Consider the following 18,725-nt stretch of genomic DNA (forward strand, 5'->3'; position numbering starts at 1 on the left):
TGTTTATGAGCACTGAAGTCTAGTCAAGTGATGGAATTATTGTCTTTACGCCTGTTGCTTGATGGATTTTAGAACAAAATGTCCTCGACGGATTTTCTTTGGTGAATAAAACTTTTTTTAAAGTAGCTTTTGTGGGTTTTTTTTAATCTATGTACATTTACTAAACTTAATTTTTGAGGTCAGAGGAGAAGACTAAATGTCAACATGGTAACTTATTGCTCTACTTTCACACTGGTCAACCACAGGTGATATCTTTTACACAATGTGAACTTTGTAATCACAAGTTTCAGCCACATGTTTCTAATAAATATATTTATTGTTGAATTATATTTCATTATTGTGTAAGCAGTTTAGAAATTGTCACTTAGTTTCTGTTCTGAGTAAATACAATTCATGATAATGGACACTAAACAGGTTGGTGGAAAAAAAGTCCAAAACAAGACACAATAGAACATTTATAACTAGGTAAAATAATTTGAAATGATGTCAAACAGCACCATTTGGTCAACATTTCTTTCACATAGTTTTAACTATAATCTGGTATTGTTGCATTATTTAGAGAAAAGGTCAGGCACACTAACTTTTATTTTCTAAAATCTTTCTATTTTTTACAACAAGCTCGTCAGTAAATACACTATTAAATCTTATCTGGGAATCAATTAAATAACTGGGATTCTCATATGTGCAGATTTTATTATAGGTGATAGATTTAAAATGCTATTAAAAATTTTAATTATAATTTAAAAGAACTAGAATGTTAGATACATGAATATGTGAAAAAGTGTTGATGTAAGTTAAAAAAAGAACCTTATGACACAATATCATGTAAAAAAATATGTATATTTTGAAGTGGACTTGTTCTATGTACTATTATAATTGAATAAAAGAAAAAACTCGAGAAAAATCAACCCCATTTAAATGTAATTTACAAGTTAGCCACAAGATGTCGCCGTTGAACTTCTTATCTGCAGCAGTGGGCAAGTTACCGCCTCCGCTTTGGATCCAACCAACTCCGACAACACGCGGTGGTGAAGCAGATGAACGGTGTAACTTCATCAGCCCCCGCTCCCGAGTGATGATGAACTCCAACACTCCACGGAGGACACCACCTCGAGGGACACACGTCACACGCAGAGTCCTGATGGACATCCCGAGATGAGGAAGTAACTTCACCTGAGACCTGGACCAGAAGGTTTTAAAACTTCGCGTCCGCACAAAACTTTAACCCGGACATTTAATTAAGAATGGCGACACCTGCGGTCTACTTTTTATTCCTCCTTTCGTGTTGTTGTGGAATTGGCAGCTGTAGTGAATGCGACGACATTCGAAAAGTTTTCCAACTCAGGCAAAGTGGACTAAATGAGTTGTTACCTTCAAGTCCGAGGCCAGGTAAGTCAATGGCGGGTTCACTGTTATCTTTAAAACGTGAAGCCGGTCTGTGACAGTCCTGATATATTTATTCCAAACATTTTAGTCATTTTTCACCCAGAAAATACAGCAAGAAACACGAAATAATTACAGTCTGATTTGTTGTCGTAGGCTCAGTACCTTAACTAGCTTAACTGTTATCCTTCTTTTTAACTTTACTCTGAATTCACTTATTTCTAACTTTAGACACAGAAATGTTTCTGTCAAATCTACGTTGTTGATCCATCATCTACAAAACAGTGTCATCAAAACTGGTCCTATTGCAGCGGTTCCCAAGCTAGGGGTTGGGTCATCTAGCAGGTTGCTAACGGTTATTGGCCTGTCAAATTAATTTCATACTCTGTCTCCCGCTGTGAGGTAATGACATTGATCTATAAATAATTTTCTATACTCATTTTAAATAAAGTTTAGTGGATTTTTGAAGTAATAGTCGTAACTTTATAGACTCACGAGTGTAAATGGTGCCCTCCAGTGACCGTGGTCATTACTTGACTTTCAGCTCCAGCAATATACAAAGAATCAAATATATATACAGTATATTTAGGAATTCTTCTTCTTCTTCTAATCTTTTGGCTTTGTCCCAATCAGCTACCCAGTGATTATTAAGACTAAAAAAAGTTCGACAACCTGGAAAAATCCATTCATACGTAAACCTACATATATCTGTCATCACTGCCACAGTCTACATCAAACACGGTCGTATGTTTTTAGAACCAAAACAAAAAAGTGTTAGAGACCCCCCTTGTCCCTGTGATAAATCTTCATCAGAATCTTATTTTGAAAAACACTGTTTTTTCACCTACTCTGACTTTTTTATTTTTGTTTTTTGACTGCAAGTCCCAATTTAACAGATTTTTTTACTTCATTGTCCGCAGACGAACTGAAGTACTGTCAAAGTACTGGTAGAGGAGGAGAGAAGTATTTGATTGAGTCTTTTATTGTGAAGGAGAAAAAGAAAAGAAACTGAAAAAAAAAATGCCAGGAATTCAAGAGAGAATGTTGTTTCCATGTTGACGCTGCATGACTGATAAGAGTTCTCAAACAGCATTTCATTTAGGGTCAAATCACAGTGGGCCACAGTGGGTGGCCGTGGACACGGTTCAGGAAATGTGTGTGGTGTGAAAAGGAAAGGCTTTAATGTTGCCCTGTAGTGATGTGATTGACTTTCTCCATGTGTGTTATCGCCTCCTCTGGTTCCCTGTAGGGAACTGCAGTATCTCTGAGAACAGCTTCTGCTGACGTTCATTCCTCTGTATGTGGGAGGGGGGGTGGTTATTGTTTACATTTGCGCTTGAGTAAAAATTCTAATCATTTAATTAAACTTGTGACTCTAATAATACCCTGCACTGATATAAAAAGACTGTTAATTAACAGCTTTGTTTGGCTTTAATTCTATATTATTTAGTTTAGACACAAAAAATGGCAAGAATTAGTCAGTCACTAACGACTGTAGTCCCCGTCCATAACATGATCTTTTCCCCCCGTTAGTAGCAGTAGAAAAACAAAACCTCCAGCTCAAGTTGGGATCGCCACAGTCAAGTGCGCTTGATGTCCAATAGTTAGTGTTGTTCCAAATTAATTTAAGATGTAGGCCAAACAAAGCAGATGAGAGGAGTGGCAGAGAAGAATGTTACGGTGGTGCAGGACTTGTACGAGTAGAGTGAGACGGCACCGAACGGTGATTGTAGTTTTATTCTTTTAGAGGTTTTTTTTTAAAACAACTTAGTCAACATAGTTGTTGTAATTTTTAGGAACTAAGTTAATGAATGTATTTTACACATTTCTTTCAATCATGAACTAAATCCTGCTTAAAAAAACACCCACTGTTGTTGGACTTGGTTTTAGCATGTTGTTTCTACCTGTTCAGGTACAGACCTTCAAATATGCAAACCAAGGAACCTGACCTGCTGCACCAAGAAGATTGAAGGAAAGTACCAGTTGGTAGTTCAGAGCGACATCCAGAACCTTCTCCAGACGTCCAGCACCAGCCTCAAGCTTCTGATTTCCAGCAACGTGGCTGCTTTTCAAGGTAAGAGCTGGTTGTTTGGGGTGAAACCTCATAAACGTCTGCAGAAACAAGGGCACCAATGTTGGTGTGGATAATTGTATACGTGCAGAGATGTGTTTGTGCGCCTGGGTAAACGTTTAGGAGTACGGGTGTGCGTGGGTGCTGTAAAAACAGGGCAGGAGTGTGTGTGTGTGTCTGTGTGTATACACCAAGGCTCCACTGAAGGGCGAACAGACTGGTATTTGTCCTCCTTTCTGATGTAGCACTTCACTCATATCACCGATCAGGTCGGCTGTTTCCTGCAGGCTACTCCGAGGTCACGTTCAGGATCTTATCTTTGTCGTGTATCTTCTCTGAAACATTGTTTTCTGCTGTCTGTGTCCCGAGAATGAAACGATTCTCTTCAGAGAGTTTATTTATCTGTACAAATGAGCTGCAATGCTGCCATCTAATGACTTTCACTTTAATACACAGCTGTTTATCCCCAAAACTATTTTTAGACCACAAATCATTTGGCTAAAACCCTGACATTGCGTTATTGGGTTTTATATTACAGGAGGAAAAACCAATAATGATTCTTACAGGTATTACATAATATGCTAACATCGGGCTGATGATATTGGTCCACCGATATTATTGGACATCCCTAATAGTGATAGTAATAGCACCACTTTTATATCACTGGCTTCTTTGCATATTGATTGAAACCCAACATAGAGAAAAATGGTGTCTTGGTACTTGGTGTTGGCAAGAACACAAATCACACATTTTTTCACTGGACCATCATCAACAGCTGACTCAGCAGCATCAGCTTAGGTCTGTCCCTGTTTTTGTCAACCCCTCCCCAGCCCCCCCCAACATGAGCTCAAACCCTGATGTGATGGTGGAACAGTGTGGGCGACAAACGCGGAGCCTTTCTGACTTGAGTGTACCGACTCAGACATGTCATTTTGCCAATTCCCTTTAATGATGTTTCTGAGCTTTAGGACGTGCTGTTATCCTCCTCCTCCTCCTCTTACACTCGGTGATTTTCGGGAGGGTCTAGAGTAATGAGTGGGTCCTTGTTGTGGTTCACAGTGATGGGGCCCTCTCTGTCATCAGGCCTTTAAACTTTTGTGCTGATGTTTAAAAAGAACGGTTCTTCTAACAGTTCTTTAAGTCATCTGTTTTGATCCCTAAGCCCATGTCTTTCTCTATAGGATGTAATTCTTTATGCTGCCACCTCCAGGCTGACACCGACGTATATTTCTGTCCTTCATTTAAACCTTCGGAGAAGACAGATGAAATGACTCCACTGGCTTTATATCATCAGCAAACATGTTGACAATCTGATTTGTTTTCTAAGCCCTTTAAGAAAAATCTTAATTTTTTTTACTAAAACAATCTGACTGTAAAGTGAGTGATCATTTTTTTAAAACATTCCAGCAGCTGATTTTCCCTGAGAGAAGCAGTCGCTGGTTTTTTCTTTTGCTCTGAAAATACTCCCAAACGCAGCAGCACTGACATGGTTTCCTCTGTGGAATGGCATCAGTGAGTACTCACTCCTGACTAAGCAAACACAGCTCCCTGTAAACATCATCTGTTACCAGTCAATAAACAGAAGCAGCTGCTTCCAGCAGCCAGTGGACGGACGTGGAGCTGCCGCTGGCAACAGACACAAGTGTCACAGACACAGTCTCTGTGATGGTGTCTGTTAACACATACTACAGCAACTGTCCCAAAACGGTTTTGTACTAAGTACCAGTCGGCCGGTATCAGCTGTTACTATGCACCGGTACTAACGCGCCACCATTGAAGGATCATTCAGTTTTCAAAATAAAACATCTTTCGGACTTTCTTCTGTTGGTATCAGAGTCTGAATGACCTTTGACCTTTTGTTTGGAAACATTGACAGATTATCTTTGAGTGAAAACAGTAAAGGGATATGACGGGATAGAGTAATACTGAAGTACATTTTTCATTGTGTCCCACTGTGGCCCCGAGCCAAATGACCCATGGACCGGCACTGGTCCCCGGACCAGAGGTTGGGGATGCAAGTACTATAGGACATAAATGATGCGGACTAGTTCTAAAAAAGTTTTATTTGATTGGTGGGTTTTTTTTCAGTCTGTATTCATCTTTTATAATCTGATACAAATATTTTTGCAATAGTTGTAATAACATGTAAGAGTAATGGTTTAATCTTTAGAACCTGATGCTGCTGTTGTTCCACGTCGGACGGTTCTACAGTTGAGCAGAGTTGAAAGAAGTGAGGAGTTTGTGTTTGAAGACGTTTGAAGATGTCTTGTCGTGGATCTCTGTCTCCTCATGATTGACAGTTTGTGCTGTGACTGAAGTCACTTCACAGAACAGACCATGTTTTTGGATGCATCACCACCACAGACAGTAAGACAGATGAACTCCAAAGGGACAGACTGATGACTTTAGTTAGGAAACTTCTCCATGATGACAGAGGAGAGAGAATTAGTGGAATGTTAATGGATGATAGTAAAAAAAAAAAAACCCAAACAGACACTGGGAAAATATTTTATATATGTGTTTTTTTGTACTGCTGGAGATACTGGTTGGACTGGAGTCTAAAAACACAGTGTTCACGTCTTAAAGTAATGTTTTTTAATTTTTTGTTATTAAGAATCACCATCACATTTAGATGTGTTTAAATATATGTGAACATTCATAAATACTTGGACTAATCATTTTGAAGTTAGGATTAAGATTAGGACTAGGGTAAGTGGATGAGGAGAAGTTATTTTGTCTACGTGAAGTGCTTACAAAAGACAAAACCTGTGTGTGTGTGTGAGTCCTGGCTTGGCTTTGTGATTTGAGGCTGGACAGTTGATCCCGGGATGGGGAGGGGGGGGGGGGCGGCAGAAGAATGCAGAGAAGAAGAATGAGCGACTGATGGATAGAACTTTTGGGCGGAGGCCAGTTTCTGTTGAAAGTCTTTGCACAGTGTTTGAAGTCGACGCCGTTCATTCAGACTCCATACGTTTTGTCTGTTGCCCTGTTATGCTAGTTAGCGTAGCACTTGTCTTATCTTGCTACATGATAATTCAGGGTTTCCCTTTAAAGACACAAACATGAAACACACAAAAAGAAGATTGATCATGTACTAGAGTGTTTACTCATACAAAGTACAGTAGTAGTTTTCACGTAGGTGCGATATTTATATTTTTGCTTCCTGATAATTAATTGATTTGCAAAACTGGATTTTTTGAAACAGTGTCTTGTTGGAAAAAAAAGGACAAGGCTGCAGCTCTGCGCCCCCTACTTTGGGAACCACTTCTTTAAATGACCTTTGTGGTGTTCTGGGTACAGTTTTACTGAGCGAAAGAACGATACAACTCTTTACTGAAGGAAGAATCTAATTGAAGCAAATTTTTTTTTTCATCTGCTTCACTGCAGTTGTTTACAGATAAATAACAACAAACTTATGAGGTGGAAGAAAAAGAGTCTCTGAGGATCAGGCTGTAGGTCGTCGCCATATGAATTCCTCAACACATCAACACACCAATTGCAGTGTCACACCCCACCGCCCCCCCCCTCCCAATTCCTTCCTCATCCTGTCCTCACTAACATGGCTGATGTAATTGGATAATTGAGCTGCTTATCAAGACTGACAAACCAGCATCTGTGTTACTGAGGGAAGTACCGTCCAATCAAATTCAAGCTAATGTTACATGACTCGCATAGCCTGGTCTAGATTCTGGTCTAAATCTGGTCTAAAAATCTAAACTCCATGGATCAAATCTGTGATTTCTACCTCACTTCCTGTCTCTAATCCCACTCCCACTCCCACTCTCAGTCTCAGTACTTCTGTTGGCTCTGTTACTTCATCCGATGTAAAGCCAAACACAGGAAGTCGCTCACAGCCTCACACAGAGCCGCCTTTGAAAACCTAATGAAAGCTTTATTATGATATTTCCATTTTCACTCTGGCTCTAAAAAGGTGTGAACGGACACGTAGCCCTTCATCTGAGGAGTGTGTGTGTGTGTGTGTGTGTGTGCGCGCTTTGACACTTTTGCTACTGAAAACAACCTGATCTGTGTTTCTACACATGCAGCAAATGTGGATATTTAACACACACACACACACACTTTGGTTTAATGTGTTTTGTGAGCCCTTCACATTTATTGACCCCCCCTCCCCTCCCCCTCATCTAAACTGCTTTAATGATATGTCTACTTACCCTGACACTAATCTCACCCTAATTCTAATCCTGATTTTAAAACTGAGTAGAGACCCAGAAAATGTCAGCGTCCTCACATTTCTTTTTTTCAAAAAAAAAAGTCCACAAAGTGTACCTAAACAAGATACCCACACACACACACATCTATTTGTATTTGATTTTTGTTCTTTTTTTAAAAAAATTCAAAAATAAACAGTTTTTGTTCCTTTTTAATTCATCGTTTCATCTTCCCTGATGAATCAAAAACTCAGCGGTGGTTCAGGGTTCGATGCCCGGTCCACTTCCACTCATCATCTACAACCTCCCACTCAGTAATATCCTGAAATGAGACGGCCTTCGTTTTTTATTTTTTATGCAGATGACACAGATTTGCCCTCCCACACAATCACCCCACCCTCCCTCACCCAAACGCTGTGAGGAATCAAATCTTGGATGAAGACAGATCAGTATCGTTATCGTTGACAATCGCACTCCCCCGCCCTACACCATGGGTGACCTCGGCATCATGCCCGACAGTAACCTCACCCTTGGAACACCATGTCACCCACCTCACCCAAACACCAGTCCTGGGGTTTGGAGTTTTGTCTGTAGCTGCCCCCTCCCCCTGGTAAACCCACTGACATCAGCCTGTGCACAGACACGGCCTCCTTTGACTCCCTTATCGTGACTCACCCTTTGATGTCTGGTGTTTGTGTCTCCATCAGTTTTATTTTTCATTGTAAACTGTTCTGTTCTCAACTGTGAGAAAAAAAAAAAGAAAGTGTTATTTATATTTAGGGATGTCCGATATAAACTATTTGCCGATATTGTCCAAACACTTAATTTCCGATTCCGATATCAACAGATGCCGACGTACAGATACCACTGTATGAGTGGCTGAGGGATATTTTCAGTGTATATTTTCTTCCACAGTTGTTTTTTCCAGACAGATGTTTTTGAACAGGACAGTTGTTTGACGTTCGCTCCGTGTCATGTTTTTCACTCTGGGTGAAAACCTGTCGTCACATGTCCCAGCTCACCCAAACACACCGCTGGTTTGTCTGTAGATCAGAGCAGACCGCCACTCGCTCACCCCGCTCCGACAAACACTTTGTACTTCACGTCTGAACTCAGATCCGATCAGACGGGGCCCGTTTGTTGGGGTTTGAATGATGGGTCCGACTCGATGCGAAGTGCGATTGGTTTTGGCTTTATCTTCTTCTCCGATCCAGGTTCTGTCTTCTCATGTCTGAGCAGCTGCTTTTGTCAGACACAGACCTCGGACCACAAACCTGAAGCTCAAACAAGTCTGTTTGTAGTTGTAACCAAAGCTGTTTGATTAAGCAATAAATACTTCTTTTTCAGAGATTTTGGACAGTTGTAACCTTTTCTTTCTGGAAGTGTTTCTAAAAACTCTCTTGGTTTGTTTTTAGAAAAATGACCTGCAGAGAACAAAAATCAGATTTCTTTTTTCCCACGGGGTTTATCTTCACGCTCCAGTCTGTGATTGTGGAACAGCCGGCATCAGACGAAGAACCCTGTCAGGTCTTGACGGAGCAGTTCACATTAAAGAAGAGATTACAGGAAACAGACCCACATGGACCAGCACTGACATTTGACTCCCACTGTTGTAACAGAGGTTGGGGCTGGGGCGGGGGGGGCGGGGGAGTTGGAGGAGAGAGATGATTATACTGTTCATCCACTGGTGCCCAGGACCAGAAGAGAAAAAAACAACAACAGCCACTTTAGACTTGTGGTTTTCCCAAATTGGACCTTTGTGAAAACAGCCACCGAGGCCAGGAATAGGACCCTGCTGGAGGGGAACACGGAGGAGGAGCCAATGCACAGCAACAATGCCACTCCATATATGTAGAAGGAAAAACAAACTTCACTTTTCTGTGGTTTTCCAAGACTGGACCACTCTTAGAGTGACACTGCTCTGTCTCCAAAAACTCAGCTCTGCAGCGACCGGACAGTGATTAGCAGGAGAACAAACTCCTCAGGTGACAGTGTTGTCGCCAACATCTGCTTTCTCCAAGTTTCATCACTGTGTCAGGTGTTGAACTGTGTGATCTTCAATCTGAACAATCAAACTTTAAGGATCTCCGACAGCTAGCTAATGTTAGCTACAACAGTCCTGGTACAGATGATTCCAGGTGAATTCATCAACCCAGGATTCAGGCTGTTCCTTTGGTGGATGAACTCCTTCTGTTGACACAGTAATGAGGAGTGACCTGTGTGTGTGACAAACACTGGTCCAAGTGTTCGCTGCGACGACAAAAGCTGAAGCTGCTTTTCATTACGACATGGTTTGGTGTGTTTAGCTGTGACTGTGTGTTTGTTGCTGTGGAAGGAGTGCTGACTCACTGACTGTGGCTGGATAATGGTCTCTGCTGGAGGGGGTCACATGTCAGTGCTACTCTGTTGTGGTTGGAGTCTCTGACAGTGAAGTAAGAGGTTTCAGCTGGCGGCGGCAGAGATCTGAGGACTGTAAACCTGCTGGCTACAGAGAAATCTAAAAAATACAGACACCATTCACACTAACATTCACACTAACATTCACAGCTGTGGTCAGTTCAGAGTGAACAGTAAACCTACTGCTGTGTGTTATCATTGGCCTGGAGAAAACCCACACACACTGGGAGCACCTGCAGATACACAGTTAGCATCAGGACTTGAACTGGTGACCCTCCTGCTGTAAGGCAGATCCAGTTACCACATCTTCAGTCAGCGTTATTCATTATAACGATGACCCCCACCTGGTGGAAATGGAACTTTATCTGAATTCTATAAAAGACATAAATGTGTTAAAGTGTCTTTCTGTCTCCTGCTGTTCCTGCAGAGACCTTTGAGGATCTGATGAGGCAGGCGGAGAACCACACCGACGCCGTCCTTCAGAGGTTCCACTACAGAATAGCCCACCAGGTGGCGGGCCCTCTGGGGGAGTTCTTCTCTGGTGTGGGTCTGTTCCTGCTGGGCTCTGAACTCAGCATGGACGAGTTGGTGCTGAGGTTCTTCGAAGAGCTCTTCCCGCTCGTCTACGATCACCTCCTAAACCCCGGTGCCGGAGAAACATCAGCGGGTTACACCGAGTGTGTGAGGTCATCGACCCGTGAGGTGGCAGCGTTTGGTCGCACACCAGCCGACCTGTCGGATCAGATCTCTCGCTCCGGAGCTTCTGGGAAGCTCCTTCTTCAGGCGCTGCACCTCGGCATCGAGGTCATCAACACCACAGACCACCTGCAGCTGAGCCGCGAGTGTAGACGAGCACTGCTCAAGATGAACTACTGCCCCCACTGCCAGGTAGAGGAAGTGTTTATTTGGTGTTGATTAAAAAATAACACTCACCGCCAGGATCACTAATTCAATTGTTGACTCATTCAAAGGGCTTAACAAGGTCCAACCCGTGCATGGGCTACTGCCTGAACGTGATGAGGGGCTGCCTGGCCAGCCTGGCTGAGATCGACGTCCACTGGAGGGAGTTTGTGCGCTCCCTGGAGGGCTTGTCGGCACGGATGCAGGAATCTCAAGATTTGGAGCAGGTGCTTCTTGGAGTTCACGGTCTGATTCACGATGCCGTTGGATACGCTCAGAAAAATGGGCCGCGTCTGTCAGCACAGGTGAGTAAAAACTGGTCCTCTCACCTGCGTCTGTGGAAGTCCTGGTCACACTGACGCTGGTACTTTCCCACCAGCTCAAAAAAGACAATCATTTATGTACTAGACATAAACTCTGTGATGTTCCTGAAGTGAACACAGCCAACAACAAAATGTAGAAATGTCATTTTCAGTCCATCATCCTGGTCCTGGATCCACAGATCCGGTTCTTCAGGCCCAGATATGAACCCAGATCAGGATTGTCGTCATCTATAACCGTGGGGCCGTTTAATATGACATTTTATTTCTAATTTTGTCTCTGTTTATGTTATTTGTTGCTCCACTCACGTAATTGCCACCTGAACTCCGCTCTCCGTGCTGCATCGATTTAAATGCAACAGCACCATCTAGCGGCCAGTTGGTTTGATTGCTGCATATGAAGATACACAGCACGGCATTAAAAAGGAGCGACCGTAAGCCTCCAGTAATATTTATATATATTTATATATGTATGTATATGTGTGTGATTTTATGTGGAAAAAACAAAGCAGACAAATTATTATATAAATGATTATTTTTCTGTTTTGCTTTTCTCGACCTGGCCACCACATTACCCCCAGAGGGGGTCTGTTTGAAATCCACTGGGTGACACTACCTGCCCATCTTTGCTCAGGAGCCTTAAATGAGAACCACCTGGTGTTTAGACCTCACCTGTCTGTCTTGTTGGTTATAAGGTGCACAAACTATGTGGCCCACCAATCAGGAAGCCCACACAGATGGTCAGCATCCAGCAGAGCAGCAGAACAGAATCCATCCTGGTCAAAGTTCCCGTGAGAACGTCTGAAGAGTCGCTCCACGTCAGGAGGAGGTATCCAAACGTAGAAAACCTCTCTTTATGATTTCAGCTTCACTGTAATCTGTTAGTCATCTGTGTGTCTGTGTGTGTGTGTGTGTCTGTGTGTGTGTGTCAGTCAGGACCTCTGATTAAGAATTTCTGACACACCTGCGTCACTATCGTACCTACTATGGTGGGCTGGCAGACCAGCTGTGTGTGAGTAACCTGGTCCTTGGTGATGGTCTCTCCTGCTGGAACGGAACAGATGTCGTCAAAAGGTTTGTCTGAAGTTCATCATGAAATGATTCCCAAATTTAAAAAAAAAGTCAGGACCTCTGATTAATCACAGGGCAGTTGCAGGATTAGTAGCAATGAATCAAAGATTAATTAATCAAGATGAACCGACGTTACTAAATATGTCAGAAAACACACACACACAAACACAAAAAGAAAGAGAAAAATGTATCCATGACAGATTTATTTTTAAAAAGAAAGAAAAACAAATGTATCCATGACAGATTTATTTTTATTTCCAGTACAGACGACAAATGGTACAATCAGATCATGGTTTGTTTACACCAGAGCTGTCTGGTTTAGCTTTAAACAGACCAGAGTTCATTTCCTTGTGGGCAGGTGTGAAGATAATGTCGTGATGAAATATTAATGAATGAATGAATGGTTTGTAAAGTACAGCAGTGTTTCCCAACCTTTTTCTGAGCCACAGCACATACAGTATATATCATCAGCACACCACCAGACAAAAGTCTCACAAAAAGTCTATGGAATGAAATATAATAATCTTCCAGTTTAAATGACCTCATCATTGACTAAGATCTCAGCCTGTTTAGTTGAAGACGACGCTGATATACTGGCAGGAATTGAAGAAAGACACACACAAAGATCTTCTTGATTATCTTTTTTTTTATTTTATTTTCATTGCCGTCTGCTGCCACCTAGCAGAAGAGGATTAAATTGTTGTGCCTGTCACGCATTGACGAGCAAAGAAAATTATATGCAATAAATAAATAATAGTTTTCAGACCAATTAAGTGACATTGGAAAATTTACCACGGCACAGAATCACTGAATTATAACATTAGAGAAAGATTGATAAATTAATATTGTCTACAAACCTGGAAACAAAGTGTTTTAAATTTTTAAAAAATGTGTTGATGTATCTTTATTCACAGGTCAGTTTGTTGTTGTGGTAAATTGATAATAACTCTAAAAATGGCCGACAGTGAGACTGAAGCTGCAGTTTAACCTGTTTGGAGTGTTTGTGACTGTTTGTACTCCATGTGACCTGAGACTGACACACACACACACACACACACACACACACACACACCTAGCAAACCAATGTAGAGATCATCCATCAGCTCCTGGAGCCCACAGCCGTAGATCTGGGATATGAATGGTTGTGAAGTGGAGCAGACAAACTGTCTCCTCTCACGGTATCAGTCAGCGTCCTTGTCTCCATTACATCACGACTCTACATCCTGCCCGCGCCCTCATCACTCGAGGCTGCGCTCATATATTCCCAGTTTCAGGCTGTTCCTCTTAACTGTCATCACCTGTCAACGCTCGGCAGCGGCAGCGCGGCCCATAATTCAGCTGTGGTGAGGCTGGAGTGGCCGTTTCAGGACGGACGCTTGTTGTGAAAGATGGCGGCCTTGTGGAGACAGTTGCGCGGATACCACACCGCGCAGGTGAGAACAGGGGAGGAAGAACTCTCACACTCGTCTCAGTATCGATTCAGACCTGTTGCTTTTCCCGTTTTGGTTTTTGTTTTTTGCGTGGTTGTTTACGTTTAGTTGAAATGTCACCTTCAGTCTTTGACCCTGAATTGACCCACGTGCACAGACCAAAACATGACGTCAGTGTGTGTGTGTGTGTGTGTGTGTGTGTGTCCATTTGAAAATTTTGTGCTGGCATTCTTAATAATTTAAGCGCTTTCCCATCAATCAAAGAGCGCCCCCCTGTGGGACCACTCTCCAGACCACCCAGGGCAGAAGCCCAGCCCTCCTGTCGCCATCTCACCCCACGGTTGTTTCGTCCATTATTTACCGTTCATCTGCCCCTGCCCCCGGCTCTGCTACAGAACGATGTCGTCTGTTTCACTGGAGTGAGGAAAAAAAGTCAAAAAAAATGTGACGCAAGCGCTCAGACTGAGGTCGCCTTGAGACAGGTGTTGTTACGGCCAAGCCGTGGGGCGCTTTCTGCCTCCAGTGTGGACGTAGCCTTAGTAACCGGTGATTTTCTAGAACATCGGAGGAATGTTTCCCTGTGGTGTTCATCACAGAATACATCGCTATGGCGACGAGACGATCAAGGCCGAGTTTTATCCAAGCATTAATGCTTCGAGCTTTTCTTCTTCTGTTGTTTCCCTAAACAATGGCCCAGATCCCTGTAGGTCAAGTGTCGGTCCTCTCGAAGCACAGACGTCAGTGTGAGTCTGTGGTTTTAAAACCTGAGGTTTTCTCATCTTTTTATTGTAATTAAACCATCACATAATATGAAAAAAAAAAAACCATGTGAAGAATAAAGAGCTCCAGTGTCTGCAGCTCCGGAGACCTTCCACTGATCTGCTGCCTTTGTGCTGAATTCCATTAGTGAAGGAGCAGAAAATGAGAGTCTGGAGTCACTACAAGCTGAGACAAAAGTAATAAATAACCTCGTGCCCATGGGCCAGAAGTGAACAGCCACCGCGAGGAGGGGGATAAAACACACCCCCGGATGGTAGCTGTGATTTACAGGAGCTTATTAAGGCCTGGCTGCCTCCAACGATTGGTTGGGTTTCTCTCTTTGTTTTTATGTGACTGAGTGTGTGTGTGAGTGTGTGAGTGAGTGTGTGTGCTTTGTGCCTTAATATTAGCTTTTGTGCGTGTGCTAGCGTGGGAGATTTCAGGGTATTTAAGTGGTTAGTGGAGCCACAGCTCTGCTCTAATTTAATAAAATGGAAAGGCCACAGTAAACACGACGTGATGGCTGCGCTTCTAAGGCACATTTGATGGTCGCACTCATCTGGAAGCCTGCTAAACAAAAAACAAAGATGTTCGGAGGGAACTCGAACTTCTTTCATCTCATTGTCTCAGTGAATGCGGCGTCCAGGAGACGTGGTCATCAGGCTGGAGTTAACTGTTGTTGTTGTTGTTGTTGTTGTTGTTGTTGTTCTTGTTGTTGTTTGAGGACACTTTAGTCTGAGCCGTCCCCTGAAACCTTCACAGATCCAACCATCCGTCCGTCCGTCCGGCCGCCTGTTTTTGTGTTCAGCTAATACTTCACATAGACATAGTACAGTTGTTAGCATCTTATCGTAGCGCGATCCTTAACTCTCCCTCCAACTCTAAGTCACCTCTAATCGTGTTCATTCGTCTCCTCCTGATTGAAGCTGTCAATGATCCGGACTCTGAGTCCGTCCAGTCTATCAACATTTTGACTTTGTTTTTTTTTAATATCCAATCACATGGTGGAGTTAACGCTGCAGCATCGACCAGCGCCGACGTGATGTTTTATTCATGGTCACCTCTGGTCCGGCCTGGCTTTCACTCACCTCCACCTGCAGTCTGACCAACAGCTGCCAACCTGCACCAGGTGTCGGCCCCATAACTGCTCTTTGGGTCAGAGGCTCCTCCCTGGGCGGCAGCTGTCTGTGACCTTTCCCATGTCTGTTGCTGCCAGGTTAATCCAGCAGAGGTTAATCACAGACTGGGAGGCGTAGAGGGCGCCCTTTCTCAGTGTGTGGCCAGTTATTGCAGTGATGTTTTGACCGTATTAACGGCGGTTCGTTCCACTTCCTCCTTCGACCTCTCTGTCATTGGTCACCTTCTGTCGTCGACCCAGTTTCACTCTGAGCCACTCCAGAGACCGGGGCTTAACGGAAACGACACAATCTAAGCTCCGCTAATGAGAATCCACTGAACGGGCATCAAGGGCTTCGTTTATCCCAGCATGCACAGGGAGCAGTTCTTCCTGATGTGTAAGTTGTTAAAGTCCAGTCAGTGACGTCACATCTGGAAACTTGAACAACCTGAATCCTGGAGACGCTCACGTGAGGCATCGGTTCGCTCTTTGTTAGGGACGTAACGATGTATCGGAAATCTGATAAAAATCGATACAAATCTGTAACAGCTCAAATGTCCATCACAGATTTTTTTTTTTCAGATTAGAAAAAAGAAACCTTACTTTTTTCTTTTTTTCAACTGGCTTTTAAAATTATTTTATTTAACTTTAGGGAATTTCAGGACCAACCCTAAAAGACTTTTTCCTGAGTCGTCAAACTTTTGATGCAAGAAAAGAAAGTTAACAGTATTTTTTTTTTTTAAAGTTTCCTGTTACATGTCCTGTCACTCAGTGTTTTTGTGGAGTCTCATATGAACATGACGTCACGTCACGTGACTCTCTTTGTTTCAGTGCACACAGTAATGCCGACTAATGGCGTTCGTGAAGCTGCTGACGGTGCTGCAGTGGAGTTCAATGAAACCACTGCAGAATCCAAACACCTGCTGGGCGCTCCCTCGGCCAGCAGGTGGAGCTCTTATCTTTAGGTTAAGGCCCCGCACACAGAGCCACCCACCTCCTCAGACACACGCATGCCAGATTGCTGACGCCCCCTGTCATCTCCCACCCCCCGCCCCCCCCCGCATCACTTTTGATGATCTATGCCTCAGAGTGGATGTTCTTACCCATGTTGCCCCTGACAGTGACAGACAGGAAGTGAAATTCAAATGATGGACGGTGGAACATCTCACCACCTCCTCCTGCGTCTATTCTCAGGGATAAAAACAGCCAATTTGAATGGTAGGTTTAGGGGAGAGCAGCGTCATGTCTGTCCTCTCCCTCACTCTGATGCTGCTCCTCCATCCCAGGTGAGGGGGGGGGGGGGGGGGCGGGGGGGGGGGGGTTAATTAATGCAGTGAAGAAGCTGCAGTATCTGTGAAAGGCCAGCAGAGTTTAATTCAAATATAGTTGAGTTGGGTTTCTTTTCTTATGTGGACAGGAAGTGAACGTTCCCTCAGGAAACCAGGGACAGGAAGACGACTTTGGTTTGGACTTGGACACTTTTAGGGAGTTGGTCGTTGATAATAATAATAATAATAAATGATAAGACATTCTAGTATTAGACGAATGGATTGAAGCTTTGAAGAAGACTGTGAGGGGGAGACGGAGCGAGTGAAAGACCTGGGTGAGACAGGGTGGGGGCGACAGAGGGGGNAAGGACTTCTCTGGATTGCGACAGCTGGCTACTGCAGATAACCACAAAACCACTGGAGCACTTGAGGTGTGGGTGCTGCATGGCTAGAGTTCCCTCCAACATGACCTCATATCCTGCCTGGTTCAGACGCAGCAGCGCGGCCTCAGCGCCGTATCCTGACCATTATCCCCGGTGACAGAATCAAGAAGTCTGTCTGCCTGACTAAATTGACTTTGGAAATCCCTCCTGTATGTGTGTGTGTGTGTGTGTGTGTGTGCGCGCCACACACTCTCTGCCTCGTCCTCCTCTTCCAGTGGTTTTTGAATTATGCAGGAATCCTCTGAACTAATATATATTTTCAGTCTGTGGTGGCGCTATAGTCCCCGTCAGTGACACTTCTGTAAGTAACTACCTTTAAGAGGTTTTTTTTTTGTCTTAAATCTGTTCATTTATGCTAATTATTTTATTTGAACATATTTGGATTATTATTATTTTTCTCAGTTTTTTTAAAGACACATTTTTGATGATTTTTGTTTATATTATTATTTTATATGATTTTCCAACTTTAAGTTTGAGCTAAGCTGCTAAATCGATCTGAACTGATCTTTCTGTCCGTTTTTTATAGCTACTTTCTTTGGTATATATTTATGTATATATGTATATATTTTTTACCTTTTTCTGTGACTTTTTTGATCAACAGCAGCCTATTTCTTTAATTATTTGTATTTTCATTTTTTACAATTTTTAACCATATTTGCAGTACACACAGCACTTACTTCTTCCTTTGTTCTGTTTCCAAGATAAAACTTTTAGTTACTGCAGTACGTTCACAGACAGTAAATTCAGAGTAGGTCGTCTGTAGGCAGTGTGTGTGTGTGTCTGTGTCGGACGTGTGTGTGTTTGTATATTGTCCCATTCATCTTCTTTGTGTGTCCACTCCCCTTTGTGTCTCTGGAGTCCCCCCCCGCGCCCCTCCCTCTGCTCTGGCTGGAGTTGGACCTCTGCCTCCATCATCTGGAGCAGAGTGACCCTGCGGTGGGGCAGGGAGAGGCACACCGACAACCAGTCTGTTATTGTCTGTAGCTGTTGAGTTGTCAGAACACACACACTCACACACACACACTCTCACGCCCAGTGTGCAATATCATCACACACACACTCACACACACACCTGTTCCCCGAGGAGCACTCTTCTACTTTAGCTCCCGTATAAATCAGTGAGAGTCGAACAGCAGCAAACAAAGAGGCTGAAGACAGGAAGTAAATTTCCGTGGAGAGGAGGCGCTGGGTCGTCTGTCTGCGGCCAGAAAACTCCTCCGTGTGAAAAACCCTCTATTTGTTTTATGGTGAGAGACAGAAAGTCCTGCCCTGGGAGTTAAGCACAAGGACGGTGTGATACAGCTCTGACAGCAGCAGCAGTAACAGCAGCAGCAGTAACAGCAGCAGTAACAGCAGTAACAGCAGTAACAGCAGCAGCAGTAACAGCAGTAACAGCA

The 18,725-nt window shown here is 43.3% G+C and overlaps 1 protein-coding gene across 1 annotated transcript in view; it reads left to right on the forward strand.

Moving 5' to 3' along the window:
- The first annotated feature begins 742 nt into the window (after positions 1-742).
- gpc5a (glypican 5a) overlaps positions 743-18,725 on the forward strand; it is a 65,898-nt gene continuing 47,915 nt past the window's right edge. The window contains 6 exon segments of the mRNA XM_008310257.3: positions 743-1,389; positions 3,296-3,457; positions 10,448-10,908; positions 10,992-11,225; positions 11,936-12,069; positions 12,177-12,314. Coding sequence (XP_008308479.1) covers positions 1,245-1,389; positions 3,296-3,457; positions 10,448-10,908; positions 10,992-11,225; positions 11,936-12,069; positions 12,177-12,314 — 1,274 coding nt within the window. The 5' untranslated portion in view covers positions 743-1,244.

Source organism: Cynoglossus semilaevis, chromosome 5 (genome assembly GCF_000523025.1).
Source record: "Cynoglossus semilaevis isolate Cse_v1.0 chromosome 5, Cse_v1.0, whole genome shotgun sequence".
NCBI lineage: Eukaryota > Metazoa > Chordata > Actinopteri > Pleuronectiformes > Cynoglossidae > Cynoglossus > Cynoglossus semilaevis.